General features: G+C 37.0%; 1 protein-coding gene across 3 annotated transcripts in view; it reads left to right on the plus strand.

The window, feature by feature from the left end:
• The window catches only part of CDKL5 (cyclin dependent kinase like 5), a 124,787-nt gene that overhangs the window by 59,680 nt on the left and 38,625 nt on the right, over positions 1-26,482 (plus strand). For all 3 annotated transcript variants that reach the window (XM_059839842.1, XM_059839843.1, XM_059839844.1), the window contains exons 4-7: positions 16,207-16,252; positions 19,252-19,388; positions 22,351-22,471; positions 23,589-23,648. In XM_059839842.1, coding sequence (XP_059695825.1) covers positions 16,207-16,252; positions 19,252-19,388; positions 22,351-22,471; positions 23,589-23,648 — 364 coding nt within the window. The remainder of the gene's footprint in view (positions 1-16,206; positions 16,253-19,251; positions 19,389-22,350; positions 22,472-23,588; positions 23,649-26,482) is intronic.

Consider the following 26,482-nt stretch of genomic DNA (forward strand, 5'->3'; position numbering starts at 1 on the left):
AAATTGCTAAATTAGATCAATCTTTATGCAAGTCACTTTTAAGCCCTAACACCATAGAACATAATGGCTTTACTTTGCCCATTATGAGAAATCACACACTTTATGCAATTTTATTTTCACTTTTTCAGATGTGTAGCAAAGTGAGGATTTGTTTCTGAACAGAACAGGTAACTCTTTTTTGGAAACAAATACCAACATTTCTTTCCAATTTTATAGTCATTTGCACCTTAAAAACTTTGATAAGGCATCTTCTGTTTCTTCCTCCATGTGAAGACTAATTTCTGTACAGTACTGGGTGTACAAAGATCAGCATAATGAAGTTCAGTGTCAGCCTTGCATAAAGGGAGGGCGAATATTTGCAGGTCTTGAAGTGAAATGATTGTACTCATGGATGCCCATTTCTTCACGGTTTCATTCACTTGTACCCTTGTACCCACAAGCTCAGAAGTATAAAGGGATGTGTGTGTGCTCGAGAGAGGTGTCTGATTTGGGCAGTATCTCCAGCATGCAGGATGGAGGACAAGGGTAAGGAGCTTTCATGTCCCCACTTCATCTCTGAAGTTCCTCTGGGTGGTGATGACAAACTAGTTCTTACATCTTTTGTGTGTATATAATGTTTAGATGTTGTCTGTTGTTATGGGATAGTCCTTAGCTTCAGTCTCGCTTTCTTCAACTTCCATGGGTCTGTTTTCTGCTTTTGCTTGTTTGGAGTTTGTCTTTGAAAGGTATGTTCATAATGCTTGATGGACTAACAGAAGATGGGCTCATATATTATAAGCTGCAACCTTGTGGCCATCCTCCTGTTGGGGGATGCCTGATCTGCTTGTGAATCAGCTGTGCTGCAACCTTCTGGGCTTGGCATAATGTTTCACTCAATTTTACTTTCGAAGCACCATCCCATGAACAATATTTTTGCTTATCAACAGTGTTTTTTCTTGAAACCTTGTGCAGTTTTTTCTCATGCTCGTGCATGCACTTTTTCAGTGCTTCCCCCAATATCCTATTCATACCAGATCTGTTACATGCTCCTGCAGCAGAAACAAGATGCCTATGTTCTCTGGAAGGGTGGTTGTTCTTTTTTCAGGTTTTGGCATAGAATTGTGCTGCCTTATTAAACAGCTCTCCTAATATTTCAGTCCAGAAAGAATCCTTACAGCACTGAGAACTCCTTCCCAAATGCATATTATGAAGCATATTTTTCATACAGTTCTAAGAACAGAAGATTACCACAGATTCCAGTGTGCTGAAAATTGTTTGCAAAACTGTTTTCTTAGACTTAACTTTGGCTGAACAGGATTATCGTCATTATTGATTTTCCTTTAGGTTATAGATGGACTTTTAAAGAAATGTGGTTTTGAGGTATGACAGAGATAGGTGATATTTTTAAGTGTGATAATGCACTGAGATGTGGAAAGATGAAATTCTGTAGGACTTTAAAAACTTGGCTGGTTCCACCTACCTCTTCTTTTGACAGTATGCATCTTGACCAGGAGGCAAGCTATCTTCTTGAAATCAATTAACATTTCCAACAGAGATAGAGTAATGCCATGTTTATGCACAGAAATATGTTGCAGGCAATGCCATCTGCAGAGCAGAGCTGACTAGCTGCTGCTTCTACAGGATCAAGTTTTCTGTGACTGTTTGTGTGAAAAACTCATCCAAGTGGTGACTACCATTTTTTCTCCCTCAAAGCATCAGCTAGTGAGGAATGGTGTTAGGAAACATGCAAGATAGTATCTGATGGACTTGCACCCTGGGCTCTGAACCTGTTCTAATTTTGTAAGTCCTTCCTGTTGTGTTCCACTGCTTACTGTTCCTACTTCCTGCTAGAAATGTTATTACAGTGCTAAGGAATTATTTGGGGAGCAAAAGAGAATTAGTAGGAGCTTCCCCATTGTCTTTTAGAAAGGCTAAACATAGGCCAAACAACATCCATCCCATAGGCTCTAGCAGGTTTAAAAAAATAAAGGGAGGGAGGTGCATTTCTCCTCAGAAATTCTGGGGTGTAGTGCCCTCTTCATCCATATTCCTCAGATAACGTAAAAGAGAATGTGGAGTAGATGTCTAGAAGATAGCAGGATCAGAGAAGCAAATCAAGGGTGATCAGCCTGTCTGTAGTATTCTTGGTTTCTATTTAGTAGGGTTCTCAGTGAAATGGATAATGTTAAATATATATTGTTGTAGGTGGGCTTCTGTTCCTTTACCAGCATCCTTCCCATGACACATGTGCACACATACAGAGCTGTGCGCAGGTGCGCATACACACACACACACACATATTTGTTTAATTAATGAGTTACAGCATAGTGGTCTCTTCTGGTCAGTTTTAGAAAATGCTACTAGCCTGTTCCTTCTGTAGCTTCTGCAAAGGTTTTTGTATGTATTGGTTAGCACGCTGTTGCTCTTTTCATTTTTATGGATGTAAGGAGAACTGAACACTTGTGTCTCAGTATAAAATATGAATGGCAATAAATCTCTTCTTTTATCACAGTATATAGCGGGCATGTACAAGGCTTTAATGAAAATATGAATAAAAATTTCACAGCCCAAGTCTTGTGATTATATTTTCTCAGCTTTCACTTGTCTCTTCATCTGAAGACTGTGTTCCAGGAACTTTCTGAAAATTTATTCTTATTGCTAAAGTGTCTTGTGTTTTTTCCTAAATATGTTTGTATGAACAAAGACAATCTTTTACCACTTCTGAGCTATTAAAAGAAAAATGGAAATGAAAGCTCTGTTTAGTTTTATAGCTCTGTATCTACAGTAAACAATAAGACCTAGAATTTTTCAGTGGAAGAACATGCCCTTCCTGAACAGATCTGGCTAGGAATCAAATTATGAGGGCATTTTTTTTTCTTGCAAAGAACAAATATGTGGAAAGATAAAAATAAAGGAATAATTAGGTATAGGGATCTCTTATCTGTGGATTTGTTTGAGGTTTTTCGGCTGGGGTAGGTTAACAATTAACGCTCTTCAAGGCCACCTTTTTATTTTTTTAAGAGATGGTGATAATTGACTATTCAAACAGTACTGCCTGAATGAAACCTGTGTGATGAGACTAAGTTTTTTTTCCTTTTCTGTGAAGATTTCAACTGCATTTAGAGTAACCAATTTACTCATTTGCTAACTTTTTTGTTTATTGCTACATATCCAGAGCTATTGCTATATAATTTTATACTGCAATGTTGTGGAGTTTTTTTAAAAAAAAAGAAATCACACCCAGAATCATGTTATGATGAAACCAAGTCAGATTTAGCACATTCAAGCACAAATGCTAGTCAACAAACTGCTGTTAGAACTATTGTTTACTCTCTGTACCACCAGAAGGCTTGCTACTATATCAGTTTACAAAGGACAGAAGGCACCCTTCCTCTGAGGAAGCTTTGTTTTCCATATCTGCATCTAGTTTAGACCAAGTGCTGCAATAAAGCTCCAAGCTTACTTGTATAGGTTTAGCTTTTGGATTTTTGTAGTAATTTTACATCAAATCTGAAGTAGGAATCCTGTTACTGAACATTAATGAGAAATTTTGCTAAGTAAAAGCTTCAAAACCTTTGCTTCACAAACTGTCATAAAGCTTTTCCAACTGTTACTTTTTCTTTCACCTCTGTTTAAATGAATATGTATAGTGCCTTGGAACTGAGAGAAATATGGCTCTAGGAGGTCAATATACAACATACATTCTAAATTCAGAATTTTCTTATGAAAACCTCTCATGTGAAATATTTGAGCTCTTGCTCAAGGATCTGATCTAAAGCATTCCTCTGGAAGCTTAACATAAGGAGAAAAGCAACTTCTAATGGGGCCTTATTTGCAAGTTATTTAAAGTTTTATTGATCTCAGGTACTGCCTTTAATTATACCACAGAAAGGAAATGCAAGGCTCATAGCAGGGATATTTATAGCTTCATGAAGGTCCTCACCAGTGAACATATACTTTATTCTCTAATATGCAGGTGAAAGAAGAAGGATGAGCTTCAGAAATTCTGCTCTTGCTGCTAGTTATGCCAGATTGCTTTGTGGGATGTGAGAATTGACGCTGCAGTTACGTTGGCAATGGAGATGTTCTTACTTCAGTAGCACAGTTTGGAATACTTTGTGTTTCCAGCATGTTAATTACAAGTACAATCCAATGAACTGTGATGATCTTAATGTAGCAATGCAACTCAAAGAATAATGATCCAGAGAAAGTAATATCCCTGAGGTTACTAGTCTTGATAAGATTTGGAAATGTACCTTAAAAACATGTGCATGCATGTGAGTTTGTGCATGCAAAAATAAAACATTCAGACAGAAGGGCTGCAAAGTTAAGTAACTTGGGTGGAATTAATCTCACCCACTGTTTCAGTGCTTAGGTCTTGCATAACCAATCTCCCTCGTTTATGTAAGTTGAGAGAGTCCAAAATCTGAAAAGCAGCTCTTACCATCTGGAAATTATTAAAACCAGTAACCTTCTGGCCAGATCTTCTCTCCCTCCCCTGCTTTTACTAACTGTGGGGAAAGCCATGACAATTCACATGGAGTATCTAACTCTTAGCTGGCTAAATCTAAATGAGATAGGCTCTACCTTAGGAAATATTTGGCAATATGTAGATTCATGCAGTCTTTTAAAACAGAGAATATAATTGTTCTCAGTTCAATTTAGCCTTGGAGGTTGCTGTTTCTATTTTAGGCCTGGAGAAGGGCTTGAGTTTCTTCTGCTTACACACCAGTATTTCTAATGAAAGAATGCTACCTTTTCCCCTCAAATACTGCCTTGCTTATATATACTGTGATAAACTTACTTTTTTTTTTTCACCCATAATTTTCTAGACTTCTCAAATACAAAATTCATCATGGAACACCATATGGATACCCACGCAGTTGTCACACAGCTGTCAGCTTCTAGTATTTGAGATGGCATAGCTAGTAACCTGTTGCCTTCATCCCCCGTGCATACCAGAACACTGTGGAATGAGACTCATCTGTGGTTTTAGTGGGTTTGCAGCTATTTCTGAATTCTCACTGTTCCTCTGCTTTCAGTTAAATTGGGTTCCACTAAAATTTTAATGTTCACAGATTCATTTATTTGTTATGCTGGTTTTAGCACTAACTTCTCAGTCGAGGTGCCTTACCCCAGTTCTCTTTCCCAATCTGCTCTCAGACTGCATTTGTCTGCCTTCTTTTCCCAGTTTCTTTAGCCCATGTATTTCCTGGCCCTTAGCTCTTCACTTGCACTTTTTTATCCTCTCTCCCCACATAGTGTTTCCAGTGTTTGTGATAATAAACTCGGTGAGATCACGACACTTTTCCTTCCCCTTTTTCCAAGAAGTATTTGTTTGTCATGCTTGGGCAAACTTTCACAGTGAACTTAAATTCTGTGTGGTTATCCTTTTTTGTTCTCTCCTGGCTCAAAAGTACATGTGTTGTGTGTAAGATGTAAAAGGGCAACATGTTAGTCTTAGTGGTAGGGGCAGTTTTTGCTAGAAGAGCTTTTTTTAGTCTTCCCAGAATTTCTGTGATGTTTAGGCCTTTTTCCTCCCTATTGAAATATAAGGGAATATGCACTGATCTGACCACAACTTTTCAGATGCTGAGAAAACTGTCTGAAATAAGTCCCCAAACTCTCTTTCTTGATTTAGCTCCTAAGTTGAAATTTCATCTGCAGAAAATTCTGTTTTTATGAAAGCTTAGCTGCCATTTCTTCTTCATCTGTTAGTAGTAGCAGAAATCTTCCTTGGATGCAGATTCCTTTATTTCCACATGGATGGTAGGCTTCTCAAGTTAGCTAAATTACCATGCAACTTGTGTAGAGGCAGCCCTCCTGTTCCTCTGACCTCTGCAGCAGTGATCAGGAGGTGTTTGGGGTATGAATTTTGCCTGCTGTCTTTCTTTTAAGCAGTTTGGAATAAATTTTAATCTTAATGCTATTCTATGAAGAAGAGAATATCTCTAAAAGGAATGCACTTTTAGATGCTTCAAACAGAAAAACTGCAGTTTTCTTAGAGGGCAAGAATTTCTCTCTATTTTCCAGAGAGTGCGCTGTCTGTATAATCTCAGATAAGGAAAGTTTTGTTTTTTTTCTCTGCAAACCTGAATGTAGGAACTTTGAGAAGGAAATAGGGTCTCCACTTAATTACCCATCAATATAATGATTGGAAAAAAACTTCTAAAATTTATTTTGCTTTGGTACGAGCATAATGTCAACAAAAATATTTCTTGATGAAAAAGACCTAGAGAGCAAAAAGATGTCTTGTAAATGCCACAAAATCATTACAGGCAGAGGAGAGTATTGTTTTCTTTCTGTAATACTGTTGTCTCATGTGAACTGTAGCTTGAAATTACAAGTGGCATTTCCTGTTCAAATTTATCATTCCCTGGAGAACAACACAAAAAATATTCTCATTAAAGAGCTGGAATAAGTGAAAGGGAATGACAGATTGCTAGGGTTAATGCAGACATCTATGAAATGTTCCATAGCCAAACCTAACAATGAGCTGACACCAAAATTCTGGCAGTGATGGTTACATTAGGTAACACCTTTTACATACCAAATTCCACAAAGAAGACAGGGTTACACAGTTACGCTAATTTGTGTGCCCAAAATGTGAGGAGGAAAAGTTTTCAGTTTTAAACTTTATTTTGTTTTGTTTTGTTGATGGTTTTTTGGGGGGTTTTTTGGGGGGTTTTTTTGGTGGTTTTTTGTTTGTTTGTTTGTTTGTTTGTTTAATTTTATTTTTAATTGGCAGCACTAAACATAAGAGTTGAATTCTAGACAGGAAGACCATTGTAGCTTAGGCTTTCCCCCAGGTGTGGAGTTTCTACCATTACTAACTAATTAAAACCAAACATAACCTCTACCTTTGCTCTTGCTTTTGCTCCAGAACAGATCTGGAATGGCTGCTTGATATCTGAATAGGCAATTGCCACCTCTGGTTCTTTAAGGCCCACTGCAGAATCCAGAGGAGTTGTTGCTGCCATTTGCACTTGAGAGGTGTTAAAGTTAGGGCAAACCTTGTCTCTGCTTGTGCAGCATGGAAATGACAGTAACTGCTGCTATGTTTAGGTGTTTTTCCTTCAGCACTGAGAGCCAATTTTTTTCGGAGACAGTGTTAAGCCAAGTAAACTAAGTTCAAGAAATCCTGTTGTAGCTTGCACACTAAAACAAAAATTTAGTTGGTATATAAAAATTGTTAACATATAGAATTAATAGTGGTACTTTATGATGGGTGGATGGATGGATGAGTACAGACATTTCAGAAAAGATGGGCTCGAGAGAAAGGGGAATGAAGTTTCCCTTTGTGGGAAAGAGTGTCTCAGATGTATGGTGGTATTTTCTGGGGTGGTGTGATGGCCCACTCTTAAGGGAAAAGTGGGTCATAGCAGATGCATGATAGTGTGGTTGAGACCCTGTGGTTCAGAGGTAGAGGTGAGACCAGAAACTGTGGCATTATTTTGGCTCTTTGCTGTAGACCACCTGATCAAAGTGAAAAAATGGGCAAAGCCTTCTTTATGCAGCTGCTGATGTTTCTGAAGCACTTGTTTTTCAGGGAGGGAACTCTGACCCTTGTTTTCAGGGGGGACCTTAACTTCCCTGGCATTTCCTCAACAGGCAGTGTGATGGGATGTAAGCAGTCCCAGAGATTTCTGGAGGGTATCAGGATAATTTCTTGATGCAGGTGATGGAAAGACCAGCCACATTATTAGAATAATTGGCTGCAGTGTTTGCATAATAGTGGAGCTCAAGACCATGAGTACATTGAAGAGAAAATGTTAGAAAGTACCGACCTTGAATAGAGAGTATTCAGAAAACTGATAGGTGGAGATTTCAAGGGAGGCAGCTCTAAAAGGCCTCTCTGATAATCCCATGTGGGTGTGGTAGATAGCTCAGCAATTTTAAATGCTTCTTGGTGCCCATGTTTAGGCTACTGAATCATGACTGGAGTGACTGATCAATGTAGAGTTCACACAACTCACATGCAGGGATCTGAATATGGATGTCTTAATCTGAAACTGAATTTCATCTGAAGAGTTTCAGCCTCAGGAACCTGCTTGACAAGTTTGCCTTTGGTTCACAGTAGGCCTTGTTTTACAGTTTAAAGAAAATGCCTGTCAGATTGTTGATGAGAAAAAAGAGAAGCCCCAAAAATTAAAAATGTGAAAGTACCAGATAAAACTAAATTGTATCCACTGCAGAAATAAAGATTTCAAAACTAAAGCTTGGTATGTGATAAACTTCAGAATTTCAGCCAATCAGGCTGAAACTATTTTGACTCTGAGACTTAGTATAACAACGCTAAGGACTTTGGCAATGATATATTTTTTTAAAAACCAACCAACCTACCAAATTAACTATTTTCTAGTAAGTTCAACCCACTTTTGATTTACAAGGTGCCCAGGAAAGGAGCATCGCATTCTAATAACAAAAAAAATGAGGAAATACAGTGAAATTATACATGCCTTGTTGACCTTTGAATCTATGGACTCAGTGATATCTTAAAGGGAGCCCTGAAGGTAGTACAGTTTGCCTTACTGCATTTTCTACTTTGTTTTCACTTGTATTACAAGTGTCAAGATTATGCTGTAAGAGTAATTAAATAATGCTGGTATCTGTCAATGCAGTATTATGCTATTTATAAATAGCTTTCATTTTCACAATTTCCAGTGTTAACAGACCAAAAAAAAAAAACCAAAAAAACCCCCAAACAAATAGAACTGGAAGAAGACTGAGGTTTGAAACTGAAATTACTGACATTTCTGCATTGGAAGAATTTTATAGACATGTACTGATTTTGGTTTCTGTTTTACATCCATGGTTTGGATTAAACAATACTGTCAAATTGTAAAATTATATGGATTAGTGCTACAACAGAACGAAATGAAACAGATTATTTTTTAAATTGCTAAAATAGTACTAGTTTATCATGAAAAGCTAGAATAGCTACATTTATAGTATTTAAAGCTGATTTTTATTCCAGATCCTTTTCGTTACATTATTGTACACATTCTTTAGAGATGCATATTTACTTTGTTCCTTGGAGAAAATTGTGAATGAATATGAAAAATCCACTTGGAAAAAATGGAAATTCCAATGCTAACCACTATCATCAGCCCAATAGTTGGTAGAAAATACTGAGTGGGTTCACTTCCTTTCAAGTGTTCTTTCAGGGTAGTATGTACACCCTAAATTAGTAGACTGCAAGTTCTTGAAGAATGTAAAATGAATGCTTTGTAGTGCACTCCTTAGGATTCAGGTGTGCCTCTTCACAATTGCTCAAAGCAGAATCAGCTGCAGCACATTGTTCCAAATCTCATCCTGGTGGATTTTGGATGCCTTGAAGGCTATTCAGAATATCCCTAGGAATGGGGACATTCAAAATCAGCAGAAGTGCCTTCCAGCCCAGCTGTCCTGTGAGCCTGTAAACTTCCTGCAGTCTGGAGAGCCCTGGCATCAGCACCATTGTCCCTCGAGCCTGCCACTGGGGCTGGAGCCCCAGTCTGGGAGTCCATGCACACAGATGGGACACTCATTTGGCTTGTGGATTCATTGCTAATTGGATGAGAAAAGCCTGCTGTTTATGACTCCCTTATACTACACTTGATTTAAAACAAGTAAGGTTGGTAATGGAAGCATTTGCTCCTGACATCTGAACAAACAGTAAAGTTGTTACAAGTTTTTCTGAAGGACATAGATAAAGAAATCAGAGAAAATGTTTCAATCTGCATGTTTTTGGGTTTTTTTTTAAATCTCTTTCCATCATTACCTGCACTTGCTGGTAATTTCCTGTCAAACTTGTAGCTCAGGGTTCTGGCCTTTTCTTGTGCTTTTTTCCCCAGTGGAATAGCTGAGCTTTTATGGCTGTTCCCCTTGAAAATCCTTTAGAGCGGTTTAAGCTTTCCCTAGTCCTATTGTTCTTCTTCAGGAGACAGTGTGACCATCTTCCTAAAGTAGCACATCAAATATAGAACTCTTTGTTCCATCAGGAGTCTTTCCCTGCACTTAGATGGTTAGTAAATAACATTCTGCTTTCAAGAGATAAAAAATTGATTTGTGGTGATTCACTCTAGGTGCTTCTTCTCAAGTAAGCTCTAACATATATGTGTTGGAAAAATTCTAAGCAATTTTCCAGTAAATAAAGGCATTGTGATAACTCAGACATACTGTTCTGTCATTATTTATGAAAGACTCTGTCTCTTCCTAAAAATAAATAGGACTTTTAGATTAGAAAGTAATTTCCTGGAAGTTCTCCGATGCTAAGAGTTGTATTGCTTAGATAAACCAATTGTGAGGGTTTTAGCTGATAAACAGAGGAATTGCAATTTTCTCAAGGGAGAAACAGAAGGTTGAAACAGTGAAGCATCTCTTGAGGGAAGTTCTCTTAAGTTTTTTAGGTGTAGAAGAAGACACAATATGCTGTGACTTCATATTGTCAAACTGCTTGAAAAAAGGAATTGCATTATCTTGCACATCTTTCTCTCTAGAGAATATTTTTAAGGTACTTCACTAGGTCTTGAAAGTAATTGCCAGCAGGTAATATCAGAAGTGTTGAGACAGCAGGAAGCTGTGTTCCAGACTAAACGTGGTGATGGTTTAAGGCAGAATGGAGATGGAATCAGGACAGTGTCTGGGCAGTGACTTAAGGACCTGGCATAATTGCAGGTAATGACACCTGTGACCTCTCAGAACATGCATTTCTTGGCTTAGTTTAAAAACTTTTGTAATTACAAATGTCACATTTATGATACCTTGATCTGACTAAAATGCTAATATTTTATGTTCCTGTTTTGAGAGTAAATTTGAAAAAAATATTTGGTTGTTTGTTTTTTATTTTAAGCTTTATTTTAAGCAACTGATGAAAAATAATTTACCATCTTGTAATGGTTTTCTGGGCTTTTGTTTCCTTGTGGTTGACTGCTTAATGTTCTGGGATTTTGCAAAATCAAGATTATTGAAAAATCTGTTCTACATTCTTTAATGTTGTCGAACATATTATGCAATGTTTCTGCAAGTCAGAGTAAAATTGTACTACTTTGTTCTGAAAAGATATTAGCCATTGGATATGTTTGGCTGAATTTTGTTGATTTTTTTTTAATGTGTGTTTTTATTATGGCATATTAAATTGTACAAATGTGATAATGGATCAATGAGGATCAAACCAGGTTATTGCTCACTTCTAAATAATTTTTCTGACATATGAATGCTCTCTGTGATTAGAGAATACAACTGATTAAACTTTTTCTAACAGAAGTTGATTTTGGGCCTAAACACCCTCACACTTGTACAGATGGAAATGATGAGCCAACCACAAAACTTGCCATATCATATTTTATTTTTTCACTTAATACATCAGTGTAAAATCTGGATGTGATGTACTAAATAGGGCTTGAGCAGCAGCACCTGAGTAAAGGCAGCAATGTGCTGTTTGTGCATGGGATGTGCTCAGAGTTGACTGCTGCCATCTCTGCTCACATTTGTTGATATTTATAAACATTTGTTCTTTCAGTTGCTTAAAAAATCCATGCTTGAGAAATTCTTGTACTCATACAGGGTGAGGCAGTAAAATTAGAGATGAACCAATGTAACTTTCAGAAGGTCAGAGTCTTACCTGTTTTTCAACAATCTTGTTGTGTACCTGTGCCGTGTGTCAGATTTTCCATGATTTGCAAAAGGAAAAGGAAGAAAAGTCCTAACAGAAACTTTGAAATAAAATAGGGACAAACATTTAAAGAGATTTCTTTTTTTTTGTAACGTGACATTTTCAAGAACAGGATATGCTTTCTCTTTCCAGACAATAATGGTTGTACTTCTAAGACCTTGATTTATGCTAAGCAGCATCTTTTTCCTCGAGTACACCCATCTAGGATCTTTCAAGAAAACAACAGAGATACATTACTCTGCTGTTCTGACACTGATGTCTTGTGCTATATATAATAACATATAATAAAAGTGACTTCTGTCATATAAATTTTGTAGAGACAGTGGAAATATAGGGGACCTCTGTCCTTTAAATGAAATAAAATTAAATGGTTTTGAATTAGGAACTCTTCTAGTTTGATAGTGGTGACAGGAAACACCAGCTATGACAATCTTCTGAGGCAACCTTGGAGAGAAACTAGTGGGTGGCAAGGAGCACAGCAGTGAAAATGCTCAGCTCTCCTAGCCATACTCTCCTCTGTGGTTAAAGAGGCAGATAGTAACGCTTGTCTTTTCTCCAGAGGCAATTCCCACACATATTTCAAGGTATAGGAATAGACTGAGCCCTTATATGAAGTGATTCCTCCCTCCAAGGCTGGAGGTACCCTTTTCCCATGAGCAGGTATCTCCTTCCTCCTCTCTATCACTGTATTTATATGTGAAGAAAATTGAACAGAAATTTTTGTCTGACTCTTACTAAAAGACATTTGCAGGTTTGTACATCAAGAGACATATTTGCCCCATTTTAGACACATGTAATCATGTGGTCTGAATAACCAGCTCCTGTACATCCTTAACTTTTACACAAAGTCTTTTCAGCAATATTAATCTCTTGCTGTAGGTTTAATTTTAAAACTGTTCTTCCTATAGTTTTATAACACAGAATGTTTATAATATACATGTTCAATAATCAGAGGTAATGCCAGTGTTAAGAGAGATTTGCCTTCTGTGTTTGCAGATTTGCTGGCCATATTTTTTTTTATTAGAACATGGTGTTGAGGTGCTTAGTAATAGATGTAGATGAATGAAGCAAAATTACTAAGCTGAGCAAACTCAAATTTTCCTACTTCATGATATAAGCTGGTAGTAGAGATCAGAAAGGATTATATGAGTTTTTTCTTTCTTTGGCATTCATTGAAATGAAACATGGAATGGAATCAACTAGTACCAGCTTATCTACCTAGGGCATACATTGAATTGTCAATGACAATTTTCATGCTAGGAGTTGGATACTGACCTGTTGTATAAGTAGGTTTCCACAATCAGGCTGAACATTGTTTTAAGTACTGTTGTTTCATAGTACAGTCTTGAAAGAACACCCCCTGAAATGCAAAAAAACACATTTTAGTGAATGACAGTTCTATTTTGGAGAATTCCAATTAAGACTGTTTTTGAAAGGCAGAAAACCAGATCCACAAAAGAGCTCAGGTCTCCAAAATGTCTTTTAAGTAGACATTTAAGTAACAAAGTCTAAATTCAGTCTGTAAAGAACCTTTCAGATTTGCCCAGAAGTCTGAATTATTTCTATTGAATTTCTTGCTTCCTCTTCATTGCTCAGCTTTTCTCTGTATCCCCTGTTCTGTCCATCTTCTAAGGGCTCAGCAGTGTGGTGTCTGTTTGCTTTGCACCAAGTGCCTGTCAGTATTTGTTTGAAACTTCAGGTTTGGCCTGTGTCTGACCAGCATCTCTCTCCTAATCCAGGAAGGATATTTTTGCCACCTCTATTATATGCCTGCTATATCCATCCATATACAATATTTATTCCATGTTTTCAATTCTGTATTAGTCTATGTTAAGGAAAATTATGGTCAATGGCTGATTCTGTTGCGCAGTTAACATATGCTGCTGACCTGCAATATCATACAGGGTACAGGAGACTGAGTTCTTGCTGGTACCTTTCCTCAAGGAAGGATATTTTGTTTATAGATGACGAATTTGAGACAATTTTTTGGAAATTTCCTCTTTTTATATCTTGCATTTCTTTTTAAAAATTTGGTGGAAACTGCACATCTAGTTCAAAATTAGTAGGAGTAATGGAAAGAGAGGAACAGGGTATTTTAGATGGGTTCTTTCATTTGAAACTAGTTTAAAATTATGAGGGGTGCCTATTTTTTATGTCACTTCATATAAACCATTTAGTTGTTTTAGCATGTGAACAAGAACTGAGAAATGTGCACTTGGCTGCAATTTTCTCTTCTGTCAGATGGAGCACCCCAGCTCCTTTAGAGGTGTTCTGCATCATAGGGAAGTTACAGACTTTCTGTCAAGCAGGTGCAATGTATTTAAAAATCTATGGATAGCAATCTTCAGTGTCCTTGTATCCTTTTGAGCCTCAGCTTGACTGCTTCACCAGTAGCACATTCCTAGAGAATATAGTGTACATAGGATGATATTCTCCAAGAAACCTAGAAAAGAATGTTCCTTGCTAAGATGGAACATAATGTTACTAGGGCAGCTCCTTCAAGCACCTATTGTCTAGTCTCATTCTGCTGCTGTTTCACTTCAGGTTATTTGTTGGGTTTTTTTAAACGATAGGGGAAGTGTCATGTATAACTTCTTAATTGCTTATGACACCATTAATGATCATTTCACTGGTTTAATGAAATAATAGAAGTCACAAAGCTTTGTAAATGAAAATTTCTTAAATGTTAGATTTTTTTGAACTGTTTGGGTAACTTCTTCATTTCTGTTACTGAGGTCTTTCTGTTCTTTTTATTCCTATAACCTCTCTTGCTTTAAGTACTGTAAATAGTTAGAATCCTCCAGGATGTTTGATAACATATCTTACCCAAGTCTTTGAAAGACCTTGACCCAAGAGCATTTAAAAAATAATTTCCAAAGTAATCACATTCCATATAATCAGGATATGGCAGAGAAGCCACGTGGACTAGTTTTCTTGAATGAATCAGAATTGCTGTCTGTGTGAGGATCCATGTTTCAACTCCTATATTTCTTTCAGTGTGCTTAGCTATTACTTTGACAATAAAAAACCAGCCTTTTTGTGGTAGCCAAAACATCTAGGAATTTTTCTTTTACCTCGTGTGAAATAGCCATGTAATACTAATGGGTAGATTTGGTTCATCTGGTATATGCAGGCTGTCTAAGCATAGGCATAATACAGTCAGCAGAGGGTTTTTAGAGCAATTACAGTGTTCTTTGTCTTAAAAAGTCTTTCAGTGGCTTAATTGGCCAGACCACCTAGCAGTAGATACCAGAAGTCAAATAAATTAAATTTATTCACCCTCTTAATGTTCCTTCATACTCCTAGTAGCTCTTACTGTTATTGCTAGAATTAGAATTAATAAATCTAACAACATTATAACTCGGTAGTAGAAATATAATTAGTAAAAGAAGTTTTTCAGTTTGTTTCAGACATTCTTTCCATGTGCTTTTATTTTAATTGGGATCAGGTATTTTACAGGTTCGTGTGTTGCAATGGTTTGAAATGAAAAATGGAGTAAATGTTTGTGTTACTCAATAACTGGTTATGCACCTGTCTTCAGGTATTCTAGAATGGCTTCATTTTTATTGCTGTCCTCCAGCCTGGCCTTTGTATGCCATTAATACTTGATATCACAGTTTGTTTCTTTTTTTAAACTGAGATGCTTGGTAAAGGTGTGTAAGGTAGATCTAGCTCATCAAGTACTCAGGTAGCCTCCTGCCTGTCTGCTCACAAGCCCTTACCCCGTGACTTTAAGCTTTCCTCCAGCTCCTGCTGCTAAAGTTCAGTGTCTGCATCATTGTATGAACAGACCTGAACTAGGCTGCATTTGTTGGCTACATTTTGTCCATGTGCTAAATGCATTCCTGCTCACACAAGAGAGAAACTTAAGAGAAAAATGTGACCTATGATTTGGTGACTAGAGAATGCTAGAGGAATGCAAAGGCAGGTGGACTTTAGGAAGTTATCCCTTATGACTGTACAGTAAGCATGGTTGAACACTGCCACATTCAATTACTGATGCCCATTTTGGATAGGTTTCCCTTAAGATGACAAATTTTTTAAAAGGAGGCACAGAGAAGTTACTTTCCTAATGCTGTATTTTTTTGTGGATGTTTGAACTTTGAAGCCAAAAAACTTCTGGCAGCCAAACTCACAGGACTAACTATAAGCCCTATACTGTACAGTATTTTCAGTTCACCTCATAAAGATAAGCACCCATATTCCTACTGTGGTTAGATAAAAGATTGCGAGAGCTTCAGAATAACTGAGAAACAAGAGTCACAGGAAAAATGCTTCTGAATATTTTACTGTTATATATTACAAGGTGTTTAAATATGAACTTTTGGCACTTAACTCTATTGCTTTTGTAGTGGGGATCCTAATTGTGACATTTCTGCTGTGTGTTGGTTTGTATTGCACTTGGCCTGATTGCTGAGGTATTTCCCAGATTTTCAATTCATTTCTTTGCATTGTGAAATTCCTTTTGGGTGTTTCTTTTTTTCCTTCCTCTGATGCTCAGGGGGAAAAAAGGCAAGAGAAAATACACAAAAAATCTCGCTCATTTCCATTTATTTGCTTTTATTTTACAGGAGACACATGAAATTGTGGCTATCAAGAAATTCAAAGACAGTGAAGGTAATCTTTTCTGCTGCATGATCTTTAATGTCAGTAACTACATTGTTAATATCTGTTTAGTTAAAATGAAAAGTCTCATATAGCAAGATACAATTTTAAAAAGATAATGATTTATTGGCTCTGTAAATATTCGAGGCACTTGATCTTTCATACCTTCCTAGAGACTGCATTATACACTCTAATTAGAGTGTATAATAACTACATTTGATGCATCTGTCTTAATATGGATGAGATTGTGGTGTTGTACATGGTAGTAAGATGTACCATTTGGAGATTGGATGTGACCAGAAAATGTAAAAAGTCCTCTTGTAATAGTGACTTGCAGAGTCCTTAGGCTTTATCACCCTTCATCTCTGAGAGGGGCTCTAAATGTCAGGGTAACTTGAAGTTGTAAATGGAGGAGACTGAAAGAAGTTGTCGAGAAGTTCAGTCCCAGGAAGATAAATCTGGGAGCTCTCAAGGACCCATGGAGGGAGCTGGGTGGTGAGGCAGCAGCTTTGTCCTCACTTCAGGGGGTTTCAGTCTCCTCAGGAACTTGCTCTTTCCCAGCAGGCCCTGAGTACTCTACAGCGTTTCTGAGTTTGCTGAGAGGGAGGAAGAGCCATTTTCTGCAAGGGTTAGTGGTGCTGGCAAAGAAGGTGGTGGAAGGCAGGACACACAGAGATGACTCTGAGTGCTCCCCACACACATTCCTCACCCACCAGTAAGAAACCCAAAGGACTGTACAAGACAAGGCTGGTTCTCTGACCCACACTTGGGGTCAGGGAATCACCATATCCTACCACAGGCAGCACTGGCAATCAGCCATGAGAGCAGCTGTGTACCTCGTGTGCATCAAAAGTCAGCCTTGAGCCCCAGAGACCTGCACAGACAGAAGGGTGAGGTGTGAGAGGAGTGATCCTGGTGTGATGTGCTGCTGTGGTTTGCTGTGTACCGAGGCTTTAGCCAGAAGTTAGCAATGGTGTTTAAAGAAACAGCAGTCGCTTTTTTTTAGCCAGCTTTCTGTTTTTGCTATCCTGTGGGACTGCTAGTGGCCATGGAGGTGGTGTTGGTTACAAGGGCTATATTTTTCAGTCAGTCTGACACAGCAAAGTCTGATTTGCATCTTGTTTTGCACAGTGCAGTCTCTGCTTGGCATGTCATTTTCCCAGACACTTGAAGAGTAAATTTGATAAATGTTTTAGCTCTGCTGTTCAGAAATCTGTTTTAAATCAAGGATGTAAAAGATAGTTTAATTGTGGTGACCATCTTTACCAGGTCACAAGAGTATCCCAGAATTGCTTTTTGGAGCTTGCTGTGGCTATGCAGTACAAATCCTAGGAAGTAAATCTCAGTATTAAGCACTAAACAGGATTATTGTACTAGCTTGTCTACCAAAAAATGAAAACAAAAAATACAGCATTGCCATTAGGTCTGGCTTTCCAAGGGTATTACATAATATCAGTTTACATGACTGATGACTGCTTTTCAGATTTGTAGCTAGTTGTTTACGAGTTTCTGGAAATATGACAGAAGTTCTTTTGATGGATTTGATTCAGCCCATTTCACATCTGTCTTGTTAATATGGTAGTTCATTAGAAGTTTGAATATACTGTAATTGTTTCTATTGACATTTTTGTTTCACTGAATTTTTGCCGTTGTTTGACATATGAATACTAAATGTGCTGGAAAGTGACTCTCTTTTTTATAGATGAGATTATGCAATCAGGCTGATGCAAGCCAACATCAAGCACTCAGTTTTAAAATGAAAAGATTTAGATTGCTCTAAATTATATATATTTTTAATCAAAACATTTGTGATTATAGTATTTTGTTTTCCTTTTCCCTCCTGCTGCACTTCAATTTTTTATTTTCCCCCCCTCTCTCTTCTAATGATGATTAGTGCATGACCAGCATGACCAGCGTTATTTGCTCTCCCCTGCAAACATCTTCTGGCCTTTTACCTTGGGAAAACAGTTTCTTGTTTCTTCTTCCTCTGTCTCTAACTGTCTTTGTGGTACACAACCTGCAAATGTGATTTAGTTTTGAATTTATGCAAGCATTTCCCATTTGGTAACTCTTTTGTAGATAACAGTCCTAAGTGATTAAGTGCGCTGTTTCTATGTACATGAGCAAATTTACTGAATTAATGGATTTCAATTTACTAAATGAAAAATAAAACCTAATAGTCAGGTTTGCTTCACATATCATTGCTGGTATCCTTTAGAACCTATTTCGTTTAGAGCCCTTAATGATAAGCAGTGTATGAAGCATTGGTGAAGCTGTCCTCCTTTCTTGGACGCCTTTCAGACAATTAAATTGTCAAATCAGCTAAGTTAAAATTAAATTTAATTAACAAAACAGGTAGATTTCTTGACTCCTTTGAGTTAGATTCAAGACTTTGTTGCATCAATAGCTGCCTCCTGTGGCTGCTACACTGGTCTGGCATTGCTGAATTTCCTTTGAAAGCCACGTGGAGAACGTGCAGAACTTAAAGGTCTTCAGTCTTAAAATTTGTCATGGCTTTTGGAAAATAAAATTATTTCAGAATCAAATATATTTATTTGGTATTGCTCAAAGATGAGCTTTGCATTCCTGTGTTTCTGCTAGGGACAAACTTCCCTGTGGTTAATGTGTGTGTTGTATATTTGTGAGATATAGCATGTACACACCCAGGAATGGTTTTTGAAGCCTATTGGTTCCCTTCATAATAAAAAAAGATGGAAATGCAAACAATTTGTTTCTTATGACTTTCTCAGACACAGAAAGCTTTTATGGTAGTGATGGGAAATCTGTGAGGGTTGTATAATAAGCACAGTCATCATTTGCCTCTCTTCCAATGCAGAAGTATGCAAACAGACAGTCCACACTAGAAAATAAGCTATTTTTTTTTCTTTGCAGTGTCTAAAACCAGAGAATTTAATCAGTGGTTCAAAAAAAATCTTTATAACGCTTTTTACTTGGAGGGTTTGTTTTGTTTTTTAATCAGCTTACTCTGTCACTTTTACTTCACACTCTAGAAAATGAAGAAGTCAAAGAAACCACTTTACGAGAGCTTAAAATGCTTCGCACTTTGAAACAGGAGAACATTGTGGAGCTGAAGGAAGCCTTCAGAAGAAGAGGAAAATTATACTTAGTTTTTGAATATGTGGAAAAAGTGAGTTGAGTTTGTAGTATCCTTGCCACAGTTATATTATCAGCTTACTAAAAACATCTTTAAAATTGCTTTTTTTTTAAAAAAAAATTAAGTTATCCTAATCTCTAAAGACAAGCAGCAGAAATTTTAATACAATATGTTGTGAGATGGCAACACTGATTACTGGTGTTTTTATGTCATGTCTTGGTGTTTGTTTTAAAAAATTCTTGCATTTGTGAACGCCAACATGTTAAAAATTACACAGACTGGACTACATATGATTTGAAGAAAAATTTCCATCTGAACTCTTTAATCCAGTTTAATTGTAAAGCTGGATAACTGTCCTGTTATGTTGTGTAATGGGTCTTGACGTAGTCTTTTAAAACAAGATCATAGACTTTTGACCTTGGAATCTCTTTCAACTTTCTCCACCCTTCCCTGTTAAAAATAGGATTTGTTTGTGTATTTCTGTAACAAGGCCACTATCAATAGTTGCTTAGAGGTATTTGGCAAAGACCACTGTCATTAACTCCAATCCTGACCTCAGTTTGAAACTATTCCAAAATTTCCTTAGATTGGCCTACTACTGCCAAGCATCCTGATCTGTTTCCAGGAAGAAACACCCTAGAACAGATGGGTCTTTTGTCATTTTTGCAACCTTCCTCATGAAGGTAGACCTTCCCTCTGAATTCTAACCATTTAGCATTTCTTCATGGAAACACTGTGATGATATTCAGATACACAGAGTAAAAGAAAATGTAGATTTAAATATGTCTATAGCCTTCATGAGATACTATTCTTTTGAGTGAAATTTTCATTTAATTTCCTGCCAGTGTGGTGTTGCAGTATAGCTGAGAGCTAGTCCTCTACAGTCAATTTTCTCTCATCTAAAAATTTCTCACCCTAAAATGGTGTCTCCTTTACGTCAAGTTGACAACTTATTTTGTGGTATAACTTGACTACATAATGTGATGTGACCTATATTAGCCCACAATTTGGCAGAAATCAGTTTTGGTTTTCACCAGCAGATCAGAAACTTCTCATGTGGTGGATCTTACTTGGATCTAACATTCAAAGCTTAGCTTGTTTCACCCATGTTCATTGTAATTGTTCCAGACACATGAAATGTCTTTCATCACGCCCCAACTTAGAACATATCTTTAATTTTCTGTTTTAGTTGACTTGACTAAGCTATGTGGAGAAGTGGGTTGAAAGAGCAGCATAAGTCAAAGATATTTAATTGATCTGATAAGGGGTATATATTAAAAAACTGGTTAAGATCAGTAAAAACACCAGGCTGCAATATCTATCATTATTTACATCAGAATAAAAGAATTTTGTAATAAAAATAGGCAACATGTCTAGTTTGTCATTTCATGTAATGCCATTTCTGTATTAATGTTCACCTTTCTTTTCAGTTAAACTTTAAAGTAAATGAACATTTCTTATTTTCAGATATCTTAAGTAGTGTCACCCATAGTTTCTTTGAAGACCAGGATGTTTCTGAATTCTCTGGATGAGGGAAAAGTAGAATGAACTAAATAAAATGTGGTGGAGTAGACTAATTTTTTGTTTAACTGGTAATGAGCAGTATGTGTCCTTCAGGACATGTTAACTCTGCAATACTGAAATCCAGATTACTTAAATTCACATTTAGTCTAATCTTCTTTGTTCATCATCCCCTTAGTTAATTTCTTCATGTAGGATTATGTCTTCCTGTGTTGATGCTAATATTTTGTTTTGTATTTGCAACACTAACTTCTTTACTTACTTATCCAGATCCACAGCCTTCTGTGTAGACAAGAATCTAACTAAAATCAATATGGTTTCTTAACAGAAAATTCCTTCCCTCAGATCTGAAGTGTGTTTGTAAGAAAACTCACGCTCAAGCACATAAGTTCCAATGTTTACTCCCAAACTGCAAAACTTAGAAATGTTTTCAAATATCATCAAAATCTCTGCTGTTCATTAAAACATCTTTCAAGAGAAACCTCAAAAATTTTACTTTACAGCTAAAGAAAATGTTTGTAAAATACAAGGTAAATTTACTTTTAGTGAAAAATCTACAAATGCTCAGATCCATAATTAAATGAGTTGTGTAAGGCAATATAGCCAAAATATTCCTATTTCGGTGTTCAGGAAATAAGAATTTTTTTCCTCTCTTCAAGTGGGCTGCTGCTGCCCATTATTATTTCAGAAATCAGCATACAAACTTCATTGTACTTCTAATTGTGCAAAATTAGAGACAACTGTTCACATAATGGGAATCTAAATGTTCTTTTTCAAAGAGGAAATGTACTAGTATAAACAGTAAGTTTATTTTCTTTCTTATTTATGTCCACAAACTAGTTGATATGGCTGTAGTTGCTGGAGTGCCGAGATGTCCAAGACCACTATAACTGATCTGTAGCTATAGGATACTCCCTAGGTTTCTGTTTATGCCCCTGTGAGGCATTTTTATGTCTGTTACTTCATTTGCACTAAGAGGCTCATGTTGTTTTACACCCATCCATATACACATGCAGTTGGTGATTCATGGTGGCCCTGCAGTGTCAAAGTGGCAGAAGTAACCTAATGAAGAGAACAGTGTGTTAAACAATTGTTGAATATTTACAAAATGCTTTGATTTGCTAAAGTTTTTGTATGGCCTCACCCTTGACCTGGTGTTTCTGTTTAAGCAACGTTTTGTAACTAAATGACTCTTTGGGTGTTCCAGGGAAAGAGGTTTGATGGCAGTCTTTTAAGGACTTATGGTATATTTGTGGTTCACCTTTTAGGATTATTGTCTTCACGAGTGTTTTCTCCAGAATGAAAACAGCCAGAGGATGCTTATGATTAAAATTCTCTCCCTGAATGTTAAACTACTGATTTTCCATAGCTGAGCTCTTTAGCCCAAATATGTTGCTTCAAAAGGCTGAAAGCATGTTATCTTCCAGCAGCTAGAGTCTAGCTCTTTTAAATGATGTGTCTTTTAAATGTTTAGAATATGCTTGAATTGCTAGAAGAAATGCCAAATGGAGTTCCACCAGAAAAAGTGAAAAGCTACATCTACCAGCTAATAAAAGCAATTCATTGGTGCCATAAGAATGATATTGTTCATAGAGGTAAGTGTGTACTTCTCCATGTGGAATGAGGCCCTTTCTAAAGGGAAACATGTTACGGCTTGAAGTAATTTGCATTTAATATAAATATAAGCAATTGCTTTCTATCAACAGAAAAAAAAAAGAGTAAATTTGGCTGGGTCTAAAGTCTGCTGCTCCAGGTAATTTTTAAATGACATTCATCTACACAAAAAGTTTGCTGTCCACTGTCTTTGGGAAGTGATAAGCACAGCAAACTGTAACTGCAGGAATAGGCATTGTCTAAGCAAAAGGATTTTTTGAAAATATTTCATGGGCCTCAGTCATTTTACTTTTGAATTTATAATGGAATATTAGAAGAAAAATAACCTAAAACTAAAAACTTAGTCCCCCATGTTTTACTTCTTAAGGCAGTTCCTCCCAGCTCCCTTGAGTTTCAGCTCTGTATATTTACTTTCCCCCTAAGCAGAGTACACATCTTGATGGATTACTTCATCTAATTTTATGTACTTTATCCTGATTCAGTAAAATTGTCTTTTGCTTTGTAACTTCACAAGAGTAACATTTTAAATTAGTGTTTCCAATAAAATAAAATCCTCACATAGTGTGCTTTTTATATTTAAGAACAACATGATTCTGAAAATATTTTCAAAGTGTAATTTGAAAAATATACCATGTGTATAATAGAGAAATTTAAAAAAGGCTTAAAACTGGGCAAGACACTTTTTCTAAGGAAATTACAAGAGGTGATCAAATGGTCATTATAACTGAAAATACTGAGCAAAGCATACTTAATATTTTATTGGTTAACTGGGTAGTTGAATATCAGTCCTTTCTTTTATTTTGCAATATGAAATATGGATATTGGTTTTCTGCCCAGGAATATCTGTAAGCACGTTTTATCTTTCCATATTTTGTTGGGAAACACTTTAGAAGACTTCAAAAGGCAGAAAATTAATTCTGCCTGTTCACAAACTGAATTGCTGGAAGCTGTTTCAGCAGTTGCTCTTGTAATGCTTCATTTATGATTGCATGAATATCTCTAAATAAGTTATAATGAAATAATATTTGTTGACAAAGTCCAAAATTGAGAGAAGTTAATAGCTTTTTTTTTTTCTTTCCACCCACTCTGATACTTCAGATATCAAGCCAGAGAACCTCTTAATAAGCCACAATGATGTTCTGAAGTTGTGTGACTTTGGTAAGTTTGGAAGATTCCTGTTACTTACCTTTTTAAAGAAAAGAAAAGATAATTATTACTTGTTTAGTAAAGAGAAAGTAAACTTGTACTTTCTATATATTTTTTGAACCATTGGCTTTTGTGGAATGTTATGTGTGTAGTTACAGATTTTTTGTTACCTTAACTGTGGAATCATGTCCAGCTGTGATTAGTGACAGAATGACTGGAGGTCAGAGTCAGAGCTGTACTTGTTAGGTTAACTCTGATGTTTCCTGACCTACCAGTGCCTCTTTAATGTCAGCTTTAAGGCTTTGAAGAATCATCACCCAAGTACAAGGGGAACTTTGCCCACGTGAGTAATCCAAGAAGACAACAGGGCAGAATGTTCCAACAATCTGTGTTTTTATTCTAAATGCTACATAAACACAGAATAAAATATTGTTGCCCTGAAAAGCTTACTGTTTGGCTTGGTAAATAAAAGGCAATTCCATAGTGTTACCCCAAGGGCACTTTTGTGAGAACAGTTTGAAAGCTGTCATTTCAAACACCTGCAATTTTGAATGAAATAAAGAACCACATACAAAATAAATCAAAATAGTTTTTAAGGAAGACAAGAAAGGTGTTTGTCATTTGCAGTGCTGCTTATTTCTTTTAATCCTAGACATTTTTGCTTAAACATTCAGAAGTAATAACCATTCTAGGGAAAACCTTAGAATATTTGGTCCATGTAAGTTCTTTGAATTCAGTGTAAGGTACTGCACAGCTCAGAACATCAGGATACTCTTGTGTGGTGCCCTTGGTGCCTTTGCCTTTCTGGCACCCACAGAAAGGTGCACAGAAAGGTTCTGTCTACACCGCTGTGGTTGCCCTTCCTCACCTTACCCTGATTATCAGGGTCTTGCCCTGCCCCTGCCAAGCAAACCCCACTGAGGGGCCAACCCACTGCCCTGTGCAGAGCTGAACACCAGCACAGGCTGTGCCTGTCCCTGCACAGTGCACGCCCCAATCTGGCTAACCTCATCACAAGCAGGAGCAGCCAGTGGGAGTAAGGAGCATGAGTGGGTCTTTGTGGGAGCTGTGCACCCCACACATCCTTCCCTGGCCCTCCCTCCCTTCTTCCCTCCTTTTTTTTGGGTGAAGGATGTCCCTGCTTGGAAGTAATGCCATTAGAGTTGTCACGTGACCTCAGCTGACAGATCTCTGCATGAGAACTTGTGTCAACATCCACTGTGCAGAACTGCAGGAAAATAAAAAGCCAGACAAATGGTATGGTCATGTTTTGGACATCAGTTGTTGCACCAGATAGAGATGGTGTGAATTCTGCCAGCAGTGGTGCTCTGTGTGGTCTGTTGGCTTGCTCATGCTGTGTGCTCCAGCCTCGTTCACTTTCTCCTGCTGGAAAAGATGTGCAGTCACAGTGTACTCAGAGTGATCAGCAGAATATCAGGGAAGGCAAACTTTTAGGGTGTTTCTGTGGTTCTTAATGTTCATGTGGGTTAGTTTTAATTTTAATTGGCCTTTCAGTTTTAGTTGAATTTAAAATTCTGAGGAACTCTTGTGAGATGGAATCAGCTTTAATTTTTTAGTGTTATTACTAATTGACATAATTGCTACTAGGTTAAGCTATTACTGTAAAGTACATGTCAGAATGGTGTTAACCACAAGTGTTTCCTGAACGTGCAGAGATTAGGATATAAGAATTTGCCTTGTAGCATGGCATGATATACTGTCTGACTGCCTTGCTTGATTCATGTTCTGGAACACATACACTGTCACATTTGTGCCACATACAATGTCACATTCCTCATGTGATCACAAATACAAAGAAAAGGATAATGCATCCCTTTGCAATAACCCAGTGGACACAACCAATTTGAACAGAAAAGATCATAAATTTTTAATGAGATAATTCTTCATAATCCTTGTGCCATGTGTTCTGTACATACCGTGCTAAATAAAATTGAGATTGGTTGTTGTGTTTGCCTGGACACATGTTGTGTGGGTGTCATTTCTGCCAATAGAAGTGGAAAAAGAGAACAGTACAAAGTGCTGATTACAGGAGATGCATCTGACTGTTGGAAATAAATCAGTTTTCTGACTAGTGTGTTTTGCTTTTTCAACACCAGGGCTTCAAAATTGCTTGTTTTAGCAACCTCTTAATTTCTGTATGGTGTGTAAGCATAGAAATCGTGAAACATGGGACTGGAAAAGACCTCAAGAAATCCTCTAGTTTTTCCACCTACTCAAAGAAAGGATTAAGAATGTCTGTGTCATTCTTGACAGGTGTTTGCTTAGTATATTCTTAAAATTCTGAATAATAGAGGTTCCCTAGTGTTCCTCAGCATCTATTAAAGTACTTACATGTCATTAAGATTAGAATGCTTTACCTTATGTCTAACTTAAATGTACCTTGTTTCTCTGTAAGAAAGTGACAACCTCTTCCTTTTTTTTTCTTACATCTTTTTCCTTGACAACTCTCCTGCCATGTTCTGAGTTGTTTAAAGTCCTTTCCTGAAATTTCTGATTTTGCTTGTTTCTTTCTGCAGCATGATGCCTTTGCAAATGCTGTTGTTTTCGTAGTTGCTCTCACCCAGATCTCCTTCTGTCTTCATTTTCTAATCTGTTCCTGCTTGCTGTTTAGAGTTGATCTAATCTCCCTAGCTTCCTTCTCTTATTTCTATATTCCTGATACCTCAGCACAATTTGGAAGAAGGAGAAATAAGCTAACTCCATCGTAACCAGAAATAATTGTTCCCTTAAAAAGATGTGTTTTCCTGAACTGTAGTTCTGTCCATCACGTTTCTGCATGGTGTCATAAGGTCAGAGCACTACTGGGTCTATAAAATGTGTCACCC

The sequence above is a fragment of the Haemorhous mexicanus genome, chromosome 2 (assembly GCF_027477595.1).
Source record: "Haemorhous mexicanus isolate bHaeMex1 chromosome 2, bHaeMex1.pri, whole genome shotgun sequence".
NCBI classification, from domain to species: Eukaryota; Metazoa; Chordata; class Aves; order Passeriformes; family Fringillidae; genus Haemorhous; species Haemorhous mexicanus.